The sequence below is a fragment of the Electrona antarctica genome (assembly GCF_951216825.1).
Source record: "Electrona antarctica genome assembly, chromosome: 16".
Classification (NCBI taxonomy): Eukaryota; Metazoa; Chordata; class Actinopteri; order Myctophiformes; family Myctophidae; genus Electrona; species Electrona antarctica.
Window position 1 is genome coordinate 33,226,920 of NC_136797.1, and position 13,633 is coordinate 33,240,552.

Below are 13,633 nucleotides of genomic sequence, written 5' to 3' on the forward strand. Positions count from 1 at the left end.
GAATAGTTTATTAGACATAAATGTAAAACAGCAACAGAGTCAAACACTTATTCAAAAGCACAAAAAAGTCCTTGCGGTCTTGTTTAAAAATATAGCCTATATGCACTGACTCGTGGGAATTCCACGAAAACGAAAATATTTGCCTAAATGTATACATGTAAATTATAAACACTATATCTCATAGGCCTACAACTTGAATAAAACAATAGATATTTGGTGTATATGATATTTCAGTATAGCGTGGCCTCGTTGAATTTCAAATGTGCACTTTTGCAACAAAATAACATGTCCGTTTCACCGTTTGTGTATAAAGGCTTTGAAGTTAATTGCCTTGACATGATGTCAGATAAATGTTGGGGTCATCAGTGGTCATTAGCGCTTCAATTGCACCAGTGATGGAGTGCATGGTGGCGGTGCATGGGGGGCTTGTTTATGTTTCATACCGTCGGCATAAATTATGACTCCACCACGCACGACGCCCCAGCCTCGTCATTTTACCGAAAGAAAAGCAACAAGGATTGTATCGGCTAGACTAGATCTACACTTCAGAGAAGATATTAAAATAAATTGTTGTTGGTGTTGTTTTTTTTCAGCTACACGTATATATAGGCTATATAATAGTCTATTGTGAGTAAATAATGCCATAAGAGTAGGCCTAAGACATGCAGGTGCCCACGCCACATGGCATCAACACGCCAAACATTTTAGAATGTCTTGCAGGTGTGGTGTATATGAAACAGGCTATAGCACATTTTGACTGAGTTGAAGGGAAAGGCCTATAGGTTTTATTATAATTTAAATTTTAAAGCAATATCAACAGCACAGTAGGCTAATTCGGGACATGCAGGCCTAGATTATTTTAACGAATTAGGAAGCGCGTTCCCTATTTTATCAGGTTTTATGAATGAACAAGCAGACTAGAAAACAATTAGCCTGGTTGTTTTTTATTCTCTCTATCTATCCCCCTCCCTCCCTGTCTGTCTGTCGCGCGCGTGCGTGTTTGCGCTGTTGTGAGCTGCTTTTTTACGCGCGCGCGTACTAGCCTACACAGTGCACGTGTGCGTGCGTTCTGTTCCCCTGGGCATTACTCCACTTTAATATCCTGCAGGTTGATGAAGCTTGGCGGGGAGATTTTTTGACACACTCCGCTAGCACCGTTAATAGCGCTCCCCTCCCAGCCTGGCCCGGCTCGGACCGCAAGCCGTTTGATGTGGAAATGAAAGCTGGGAAATAAGGGCTAAAGAAAGGAGCGAGGGGAAGCGAGGGACTCAAAAGGTTAAATTAAAAGCAATGGTATTCTTCTTAGAGTCACTGATGCAGTCCATACTCCATAGTCAGAAAAGGTACAGGCGGCCAATGACAAAACCGGTCCATGCAGCTGTAGCCTGGCAGCCTGGCTACATGGCTGCAATATGTTTACATGGAAAAGTCAAATTAAACGTGTTATATATAGGCTTTGATAGATTTATGGCTGGTCCCTGACATGATATGAAAAAATGCTATACTAAAAAAAGATGTCATAGAATGCAAGTTTTCAACCAAAATTGGCTAAATGCAACTCATGTATTTCGAAGCCCTGAGAGATTCTCACAGTGAGGATACACCTTTTAACAAACACATACATATAAAACGATAACCTAATTAGATGATCCAATAGCGGATTTAGTAATACTACGCCTATCTATTTCGCCTAACGGAATAAATGTGACTTTATCTGCATCCTTTTCCTTTCAAAACATGTTGTGCTCAAATGAACAGTAGCCAAGGAAGGACTAAGCTACACATGTTCTGCTTCATGTCACTGACCATTCAAACGCTAAAGCGTAATTATCAACCGCATTTTAAAGTTTGGACCCAGACAAACAATGATGAACTCTCATGCGAGGAAACCCTCTGTGTTCAATAGGACAGTCCCAGGACTGAGGGGGGGCTTCCATCCAAGGATGTGGAGGAGTTGCTCTGACCTGTCTACACCAAAGGCTGTCAAAATTCTAGCTAGATCCCACTTATTTGGTCAGTTGCCTATACTTTTATCTGTTTTAAACAAATAAAAATACCATGCAGTATGATACCTTAACTCTGAATGTAACCACCGCATGTAACTCTGAGAGTGGATAAAAATAACACGATTTATATGAAAAACATTCTGCCCGTTGCGATTGGATATCAACTTTAAAGTTATTATTATGTTACTTAGCCTTTGCCTATATGTCTTGAGGTTATCATTTTCTTACAGTTTCTTGTTGTAAAATTAATTTAATTCATACAGTAGGTGGTATCAGTAAGTATAGGGTATACAAAGTTACAGTAATTCAATTTAAGGACATAATTATAGGTTGTGAATCTTTTCTTTATAGGTAAACAATGCAGAATCAGATTATTGTGGAAGATTCAAACTATTATTTGTAGGCATACTTGGCACACTTTCTTCTTGTAACAAAATGTTTCATATGTCTCAATGACTTATAGTTACTTTGTAGCGTCACTATTAATTTCAATTTATTTTGTCCTATCAGTGCTACATCATCAACTGTTAATCAGTAAGCAAAAGTTATATTTATCACATAGATAATAAACCGTTTGAGTGTGTGTGTGTGTGTGTGTGTGTGTGTGTGTGTGTGTGTGTGTGTGTGTGTGTGTGTGCGCGCTCGCGTGCTTGCATGCACGCTGAGTGCACTCTGCACATGTGCAGAGTGTGGGGGTGTGTGAATGTTGCATATGCGTTCGTATGCGTGCATGCACATCTGTGAGGGTTCTGTGTGTGCATGCTACAACTGCCAACATGCACATGCACGTGTGTGTGCATGTGCGTGTGTGTGTGTGTGTGTGTGTGTGTTTGTCTGTGCGTGCGTGTGCGTATGCGTGTGTGTGCGTATGTGTGTACGTGTGTGTGTGTGTGTGTGCGTGCGTGCGTGGTAGATGCAGGGGCAGGGGCTCAGGTTCCATGACATTTATGTGTGTTCATCCCCCTATCTCCCCCAGGTCATGGGGGTCTTAACCAACTAGGTGGAATGTTTGTGAATGGACGACCACTTCCGGAGGTGATCCGGCAGCGCATCGTGGACATGGCCCACCAGGGCGTTCGGCCCTGTGACATCTCTCGTCAGCTCCGAGTCAGTCACGGCTGTGTCAGCAAGATTCTGGGACGGTAAGGACAACACGCACCTTTAACTCAGCTGTGTATGACTATAACTCAGTCATACACAGCACAATTCTCAGTGTTAATTTAACCCGCAAGAGTTGAAATGTGTACCCATATTTTATGATATTAAGATATATGAAGGGAACAATTAGGACAGCAGGCACTCTCCCTCGCTTATGTTGAGCCAATGCAGGGATTTGACCAATGCGTCAGACCATGTGTCAGACGTCTGACAGATGTTGACGAGGACATGATGAGTTACAATATATGCTGACATGCAAATGTATGCAACAACGCTGAGCCGTGTTTCAGCAACATGGGAAGCTGAGACTTGCGGCCCCATGTCGAGACAATCCTAGATTTCTAAGTCAAGCACTGTGTTCAAATTGAAGTACATTATTATAGTCCCATCCTGTCAGTATATGCGCAACTCCAATCGAATGGCAGAGAGTCGTTATTACACCGCTCAATATAGGCAATCGCTCGACAAGGGTACTCGCTCGTCCTGGCATGCCTCATGGGGCTAAAGTCCACTTTCTGACGGCATTGAAATGTCGATATTCAATGTTGGTGGTTTGCAGAGATGTACAATGGCAATCTTTTAATTTGTTGGCAAACTCACTGAACCCTTTCCTACCTTGCACTCGTCCCCACAGCTACTATGAGACAGGCAGCATCAAGCCTGGTGTGATCGGGGGCTCCAAGCCCAAGGTGGCCACTCCAAAGGTGGTGGACAAGATAGCAGAGTACAAGAGGCAGAACCCCACCATGTTCGCCTGGGAGATCAGGGATCGATTGCTGGCGGAAGGAGTCTGTGACAGTGACACTGTACCGAGTGTCAGCTCCATCAACAGGTGACAAAGATAAACCCACTCGATGCACAATAGAATCCTTCAGATGCAGCACAGTAAACTCCTCAGTGTTATGTTCGTGTACACTCAGAAATAATTATAAATTGATAGATTAACACTGAAGGATTTTACTGTGTGGCACTAACATTGAAGTTCAAAGTGAGATTGTAATCTTCTAAAATATGGGTTAAAAGTAGTACAATGTGATAATGTAGGTTGAGTGAATAAAATAATAATCACATGTGTGTCCCTATACTGAACATTACACTTTGATTATTTTATTTGGATCCAGAATAATTCGAACGAAGGTCCAGCAGCCATTCAATTTACCGATGGACAGCAAAGGCCTAAGTCCAGGACACACGCTCAGTAAGTCTCACTTCACCCCAACACACACATCAACACATTATAGTCATGTGATGAGGGATTAAACTCAGAGATCAAGTATACTTCATATTTCACAAGATTAGGCATGAGCCCTAATGCCTACAACAAACATTGGTATTAATAATGGTGATATTTACCCTCTCTTTTCTGTATGTCTCTTTGCCCCTCTTAAGTCCCCAGTTCAGCAGTGACCCCTCCCGAGTCACCACAGTCGGACTCATTAGGCTCTACTTACTCCATTAGTGGGCTGCTGGGTATCCCACAGGCCAACGCTGATGGCAAGAGGAGCCTTGATGATAGTAAGTATAGATTAACACTGTAATGAATCATTACAGACACACACAGTGACTCTTAGATTTTATGGTTTAGGACAGTGGTTCCCAAAATGGGGTCCGAGAACCCTCAGGGTTCCTTGAGTGGGTACCAAACGGACCCTTACAGTTCTTACTCTGAGAGTGTACACATGGAACCAAATGGACACACACTAGACCCAATGCACATGAAAGTTTGAGAACCACTGGTCTAGGGCAGCTATTATTCATAGCTCTTTCATTTCAACGACCCGCAGTTTAATATGCATTAGGTCACGGACTGCCATTTGATTCTATATAAAAAAAAGAATCTCTGGGACCTACTGCACATCTACAATGTAAAATGACTGATCAGTCCCTTGGGGATTCCCCAGCTCAAATTCACCTGTAAGGGTCCATATGGTTCCATTTGTATACACTCTCAGAGTTACAGACCACTTTGGTCCCATTTGGTTCCTAATTAGCATCCATTTAGTTGGGGACCAACTGGAACCCCCTGAAGGACCCATGGGGGTTCCCCAGACCCCACATTGAAAGGCAGAGGTCTAGGGGAATTGGCCTCCAGTACTACGAAGTGAAGCGATCTTGCACACAATTATTCTAAAACACATCTATTCTAGATGGGTTTTATATTGTCACACATGGGTTCCAAATATAGGCAATATTGCAATTTCCCCACATGATGTTCTCTCCCAGGTATATCTTTACAAAAAATAATAACAATAATAAAAAATCAAATCCACACACATGTACAGCGCATGCTGTCAGCAGCGAGTTTCGCGTACAAACTACTAGCCTACTACTATGTAGTTTTTGTCTAATTACTTGCAATTTCAATCTAATCTTCTTGTGATAAACCATGTCACTCTTTAATTCGGACTCTCTTCCTTTCTTTCCACGTCCCTTCTTGTCCCGGAACGCCCCTTCTCTTCCCAGGTGATCAGGAGAGTTGTCGACACAGCGTTGACTCCCAGGGCAGCGGAGGCGTACCACGGAAGCAGCTGAGAGTGGATCACTTCCCCTCTGCCCCCCAGCGCCTGGACTGTGGCTTTGACCGTCATCACTACCCCCCAGAGTCTTTCAGCTCAGCCTCCTCCAGCAGCAAGACAGAACAAGTAAGACCAGTACTCAGCCCAGTGAACGAGTATAGTACTGCAACACATTCTCACTTCCAACTCATCAAATACTGACACTTGGTCAGGACTGGACCCCATAGTGATACTGGCTCAACGCTGGATCAACGTTCAGTGTGGTCCAACAACCGATCTGAACTGAGCCTGCGGCATTAGCATCCTCTATGCGTCCTTACCGCTCTAGGTCACAAACTATCTCCATGAGCAAGCCAATTTCGAGCCATGAATTTCTTCTGGGTGTGGGCCAAACTTGCAGTATCAGAGTTGGCCCTCTTGTCAACTTTTGCTTCAATCAGACAAAGCATATAGCTCAAAGAATGATTGCTTGTTAATGTTCTTGTTAATGTTCTTTATTAGTGTTTTCTTGTTCTAGAATGTATACAGTATATGCACTCCATTTGCACGCGCACACATGCACGCACACACGGACACTTGATCTACAAATAGCTAATCCCTTTGCATCATCCCCAGACTTTGTACCCTCTGTCCCTCATCAACGGCAACCTAGAAGAGACCAAGACTGGCCTGTCAGCATCAAACTCAGCCATTGGTCGGAATCTCTCAGCACACCAGGGCTACGCCATGGTGGCTGGTAAGCACTTAAATCATGACACTTCATTAACGGCACCCCCCCGGGCGTCTACACTAGGCCCAGTCCTTTTTTCAAATCACTTTGCCAAAAATAAAAAGCTTATCGATCAGCTGTTTTCGCCGAACTTTCACCCAAAAATAGACAGTAGGTCGATGGGTGGTAGGATGGATGGACAGCAAGACGGACAGACAGACAGACATGCTGCAATAAAACACTTACTTGGCCCTCTACACAGGGGCGATAGTGTTGGTTAATGCTAAATGCTACCTTTTGACCCCACCGGGAATAGAACTATAAGGTCAAGTCCAATGTGCAGAGTCGTTTCATCAGCAACGTCTGCATATTTCTGTAACAGCGACAGGACATTGACATGATGAACATTATGTAAATGTTGTTTTAAGCCAGACAGATCAGATCAATGTTAGTGGTTTCAAGGCAACTATCAGAACATTGAGGTTCAACACACTGCATATAGGCTTCATCAGCTTGTTCTGCATGCTCTTGCGTTGTATAATTATTGATTAGCCTTATTATCACAAGATGCCCACAGCAGCATCTAAACGCAGTATTAACAGATGGAAGACGTACATTATGTCTAGTCTATCCTCAACCTCTTGTTCAAAGCACACTGAAACAAATCTATAACCATTATAGAACCACCCTTCATTTTTGTTTTATTAATTTCAATCAGTCTCAGGTCATTTTTTTTGTTCTTTTGTGTTTGTATAGTTACATTCATTCATATCAGTTATCCCATTTCTTTTCCATTCCACCCACTGCCTGTGCCATCCCCAGACCACCTACAGCCCCTACCACTTTGTCTGAAACAGGAAATGTCTCCGGAAGTGACCAGCACAAGCCCCTCCCCAAACATGGCTGCCTCCAACTTGGCCTTTGCGGAGTTGCAGGCATTACAGAGTCCTGTCTCTGTCAGTAGCACCTGCAACGGCTCCAACCATTTCCCCCATGCCTTCAACTCATTCTCCCATCATGCACCTGTGTATGGCCAGTTCAGCAGCCAGTCATTCATTGCAGGTAATAGAGACATCCATTTCATTAATTTACTTATTTTAAATATGCTATTGTTAATGGTAATTCACCCTCCATTCACTTTCATAACACATCATAGTCCACATAATCACCAATGTATGCATTCGTTTTTAAGGGAATTTCTGAAAGCTTATGTTAACCAATTTCAACCTGGCTTCCCTATATTGGGCATGGCAGGTTTTTTTCTTACTCAAAAACCTTGCTTCAATGAGTTGAAATTGTGGGCTTGTAGATCAGCTATTGTCGTTATTAGTCGTATAAAATGAAACATATAGGGTAAGGTTTAAGTGATTAAAGCTGCGTGTGGGGGACCAGAGAAAAAAGAATTGTTGAATGTCAACAATGTTGAATCGTTTTTAAGTCATTTTGAAGACTTAAAATCAGACAATGACTTCATCACTGGCAAATGATGTGTGTGTTTTTAGGTCGTGACATGGTGAGCTCCACTCTGCCAGGCTACCCACCTCACATCCCCTCTGGCCAGCCTGGTTATACCTCCTCGGCAATCACTGGCATGGTAGCAGGTACAATACACTGACACAAGCACAAGTATAGATGCGTAGACACACACACACACACACACACACACACACACACACACACACACACACACACACACACACACACACACACACACACACACACACACACACACACACACACACACACACACACACACACACACACACACACACACACACACACACACACACACACACACACACACACACACACGATTCTTATTTAAATGCTGGTTACGTTTCTTAGCTTGTTTTCACCCAAATAGAATTCGACTATGTTTTGCCCTTGAGGAAATGAGAAATTGAGCACTCCATGTGGACAACTGACAACTTCTAATAATGCACAGACATACAATACATAGAACAATGTGTTGTGTGAGTCTGTGACTGATCCTAAAATAAAAGAGCTGTATACAATAGAACGAGGAAGAACGTAAAGAGATGAAGAGAGTAAGAAATCGAAAGAGAGAAGGAGAGTGGCTGGGAGGGAGGCTTGCAGATTAACAGGGAGACTGAGTGGGTTAATGAGTTGCCTGGCTATGCTGGCGAAACGTGTGTGTGTGTGTGTGTGTGTGTGTGTGTGTGTGTGTGTGTGTGTGTGTGTGTGTGTGTGTGTGTGTGTGTGTGTGTGTGTGTGTGTGTGTGAGCGTGCTCCTGGGCCCAGGGGGTATAGGGAACAGGCTGAGGGTTCCGCCTAGCTGCCTGCACCCCCACGCAGAGCCCTCTGACCACACATTGCCATGGGAACCGGGGGGCCCATGAGAAGGAGGTGGGGGCATGGTATGGGTATTGGTTTGGGGGAGGGGGGAACGTTAAGGGTGGCACAGGGGGCTAGGTATTAAGAGAGTTTGGTGTGTGTATATATGTGCCCCATACGTGCACCTGTGTGCATTTACATGTGTGCCTGTGTGACTATGCCTGTGTATGTAGGGTGCGGTGTGCCGTTTTTATATGAAGTCTGTCCTTCGAAGCGCGAAATGAGAGGGTCTGATTTATTATTTTTCTGGTGGGCTCGCCATGAGGAAGCGTTCATACACAATTACTCACAGGAAGGAGGGAGTCAGGCAGGCAGAGCCCATGGATTCAATCCAGCCAACATAATTACCAATTAGATATCGGAATATATAAAAAAAAAAAAGGAGAAGAAATAAAGATTGAGCATGAAAAACTAGTACAGGAAGTGTGGCATGGAGAGGAAAGGAGAGTTGGAAGACATTTTGAAGGAGTGAAAGGCGGAGTATAGGAGGAGCCAAGTGCTGAACAGAGGACATGGCGGCTAGCCACATACACGCACCATTGGGCCGAGGGATTTCACCCCCAGCCATCCACCTGCACCGTAGATTAATGGTTTACAGGCTGCTCTAACTGTCACTGAGTTATGAGCTTAAACTGAGCAGATGCTGGCGTACAGACAAACAAACGAAGGAACGCTAAAGAGCTCTTGGACAATGGCATTGTCTCAGAAGCGTCCCTATTCTTGCCATTTTATAATAGGCGAACATTTTGTAAAAATAGGTGAGCATTCCGTGAAAATAGGCAAACATTCGGCAAAAATAGCAGCTCAACAAGCTGGTTATTTGACATAGAGTACAACAATGCAGCGGCACAGTTGCCACCATGGCACGTGGAAGGTTAATCACTGCACACAGGAATAAGTGTGAGAGAGGACATTTTTCTTTTAAAATAAAAACGTATTTTTGAAGTGATTAAGTCTCCTCGCATCTGCATGCAAATAACCTCCTGCACATATAATAGCACTTGAACTTCCTCCTATTCATGCAGCCTATCCAGTTTAATTTAAAGCACACCTCAGACTCGAGCATGTACACTACGTCACACACTAGCTCGCAATGATTGCGCAATCACCCAGTTCTTGCTCAGAAAAGAAATGGCAAATAAGGTAAAGATAACTGTTCGGGCCTTCCAGCCCTTATGGACATACATATGATTTTGTTCATGTATATGTCTTGAAAATGTTTCTTGCCAAATGTCTAAACATGGACTAAACAAGAGGGGTCTTTCAAAGATCAAACAGACCACCATGCATCATCATCATTTAAACATGATCTCTCTCTCTCTCTCTTCTGATGAATAGGATTGGGTGGAAGTCTGGGAGATTGGTGGTTTTATCGCTAATGATCATTACAATCTCTGGATGTCAAAGATTATTACAGCATATACCATATATGGACAAACAAAATCTAAATATTTGTATTTTGATAGATCATCATAATTAAACGTAATACTAATGTGATATGGCACACTCAAGAAAATAAAATCATGGCACAATCATGTAAAAAAGGTGACCCAGCAACACCTGCAACTAAGTAATTTATAGGGTTTAAGTTTAAGTGATTAATAATGAAGGCTTGGAGATTGTTTTGTGCTTTTTTTTTTAAATAAGTATTTTCTTTCTGGTGCAGGTGCAGACTTTTCCAGCCAGTCCTACAGCCATTCCCCTTACACTCCCTACAGTGACGCCTGGAGGTTCACCAACTCCAGCATACTTGGTGAGTACTGTACTGTATGACCAAAAATAACAGAGATTCACCAGTGATATCAACTAATGCCTGAGTTTTACTTAGTTGCGTGGGGGTGTCGCACATGCTATAAAAGCTCACAACACATTGCGCTGTGGTAGGTAAATCAGGTGTAGCCTAAGTGTCATATAGCCAAAATGCCTCAGACTCCTGGGGTCCTGGCTTGAACCACAAAATCACATTTTAAATTCGTTAAAAAAAACAAAAAAATCACACAACCCTTATGTTCGAGTCTTGCAATTTACAATTTAGGCATTTAGCAGACACACTTAATCCAGAGCGATTTACAGTAAACAAGAACAAAAAACATGGTAATACTAGCTTGACACTCAGTCCCTCTGTTACCAGCTAATCTCCGGCACCGTTAACCCGGTCGATGCCAAATCTTGCACACACACTCCCTGGATGCCAACGATGAACCTGTGCCCTGTGCGTGCAATTTACGTGAAATCTTTCACAGACTTTCCTACTAGGCTGAGGAATATATCCCAACCTTTTCACATTGGCCTGTTATAGCGCCACCAACAGGTGGATTTTTGCAAAACACATTTTTGGAACAAAATGCCTCAAATCATCCATTTGCCATCCAAGGTGTAAGAAGAAATGGCACCCTTTTCACATTGGCCTATTATAGCGCCACCAGGAGGCCACAACCTGACCTGCACTGGTGGAGACCTGTGCCCCGAGGGGCACTTTATCTAGTTTCGTTTCACTTCATTATTCAGACTGAAAGCCCCTCACAGCCCCACGGCAGCAGTTTCTGGAATGGGCGTTGTCAAATCAGCAGTCTTCGGCAATTGGTTCATACTTCATACCAACCAATCAGAATAGTAGGAAAGCAGATGACGTTGTTGTCAATCATGTGGCTATGGCTAACCCGGTTGCTAACCAAACAAACACAGTCAACCAGCGCTACTAGCATGTAAACAAAGCGGTAAAATATGTCAGATGATGTTTATAGATGATGTGTAAAGAAACTATTTATTTATTTAATAGCCAGATTGATACGGCCGCGAGTCACCGCAGTGGGGGCAGCCATGTTTGTTTTTTGATGCTGTCGAGTGACGGGGCTGATGGCCAATCAGCTGCTGTGATCAGATTTTCGATCGAGACTGAGACTGAGACTTTCGATCGTTGACTCCGTAGGCAGAGTCAACAGACCTGAATCACCAGGACACATTTTTTAATGGTAGCGATTCAGGGCTGGAGCCAGGCTATGGTAATACATCAAATACATAAAAATAGTCATCATGAATCATACGTACGCTAATAACCTAACAGTGGATATACTATGTGTAATTGTGTATACACTATAGAGTGCTATGTCTACATAAAAGGCTATCTAAGTTATATAAGTTGGGCCTATGCATATATGCCTGTAAGTAGACAGGGATGCACCGATATGGAAATTCTTGGCCGATACCTATACCAATGTTTAAAATAACAATTTAGCCGATAGCTGATACTGATATCGATATTATGTTTATTTAGTTTTTGTTTTTATTTCCCCCTTTAGTGCCAGGGAAACTATACATCTTCAATACAAGAAATAAATGTTCAGAATCTACAGCTTGGTAGACTACAGATAACCAACATAGCCAATGCAAAATGTATGCTTATCAAGAACAGATAAACATAGGCTACTGCCATTGGTTAATGTCAGTTGTATTTGCCGATACCGATATTGACCAATAACAGCAAATATCGGCCGATACCAATATGTGGACATCGGTGCATCCTGTATAGTCATCGAGGCTAGGGCAAGTGATACGGGAAGTGATACGGGGTAAGATGGAGTCTGAAGTGCTACGGGGTAAGATGGAGTCTGGAGGTATCGGCAGAAGGTAGACGTGTGGAGCGTTGTCCTGGCATTTTTAACGAAGGTACTTCCAGCCTCCCTGAGTCGGCTGATATGAGCACACGGGAGTGTTTGTAGGGTCCGATCAGACTTACAAGATATGGGGGTGCCATACTTTTGGTTGCTTTGAAGGCCAGCATCAGCGTTTTGTATTCTGCAGCGACCGGGAGCCAATGGAGGGAGCGGAGAAGGGGGAAACATGTGAGAATTTTAGCTGGTTGAAGACCAGGCGAGCTGCGGCATTTTGGATCAATTGGAGTGCGCATGCCGGTAGGCCAGTAAGGAGGGAACACGTCTTGTTGACGTAACTCGAGCCTGAAAGTCAGGGGCCCGTGAAAGTACAGTCGTCCTATCTGTGGTATCTTTATTCTAGGGACCAGAACACACTGGCAAGCTGTGGTCAGATGATTCATACTGACATGGGTTTTTTGTTTTTTGGACATGAATAAACACTGAGATTAGTTCATAACTGTGACTAAAATACAAGCTAAATTGTTTACACTCCCATTTGTCAAAGTGTTTGTTTTTATTGAGAAGGTAAACTGCAATAATCTCCCATACACTTTGATCAATCTTTTCAAATCACTGTTTGAAAAGCATACTGATGACCATTCTGTTAACAATGGATAGTGTGAGCTACTGTAAAAACGTTAGGAATTGTGTGTGCGTGTGTGAGTGCGTGTGCGCGCGCGCGTGCGTGCGTGTGTGCGCGCGCGTGCGTGCGTGTGCGTGAGCGCGTGCAGTCAGATTCCAGTCGTACAACAAACGATCCAAGTCAGTCAGGTTTCCAGCACAAAACCATCTGCCACTGTGCCGCATAAGCAGGATAGAGAAATGTCTGATGTTCCATCAATGCCACAAGCTGGAGAAACAGCCAGTGATCCAACCATTAGTGCTGCTGACACTTCATATCTCTGTCTCCCCCTACAGGTTCACCCTATTACTACAGCTCAGCCTCTCGTACAGCGCCCCCCTCCACGGCTGCTTATGACCACCTCTAGTTGCATTGATTGAATCATTGTTTCTCAATGACTGGTCCGGGGCACACCACCAGGGTCCCGACACCGAATGGAGCCTTACAGGACTGTAACACTGGATTTTTTGTTTTGTTTTGATTTTACTCTGAGAGTGCAACAGATGGAACCAAATGGACCTGTACGTAAGGTCCATTTGAATGAAGAAATGAAGAAAAGCTGTATACTTGAGATTTCTCTTGATTGGTTAACATCACACTAGGCTGTTAAAAAA

At 43.4% G+C, this 13,633-nt stretch overlaps 1 protein-coding gene across 1 annotated transcript; it reads left to right on the top strand.

Annotated features, from left to right (window-relative positions):
- Positions 1-1,943: 1,943 nt before the first annotated feature.
- On the top strand, positions 1,944-13,386 carry pax8 (paired box 8; the record flags this gene model as incomplete). Its single annotated transcript, XM_079524460.1, has 11 exons — positions 1,944-2,013; positions 2,983-3,148; positions 3,799-3,996; positions 4,286-4,362; positions 4,554-4,679; positions 5,628-5,806; positions 6,296-6,416; positions 7,212-7,451; positions 7,892-7,990; positions 10,411-10,497; positions 13,316-13,386. 11 exons carry the CDS (start codon positions 1,944-1,946, stop codon positions 13,384-13,386), a joined length of 1,434 nt encoding a protein of 477 aa, XP_079380586.1.
- Between the last annotated feature and the right edge of the window lie 247 nt (positions 13,387-13,633).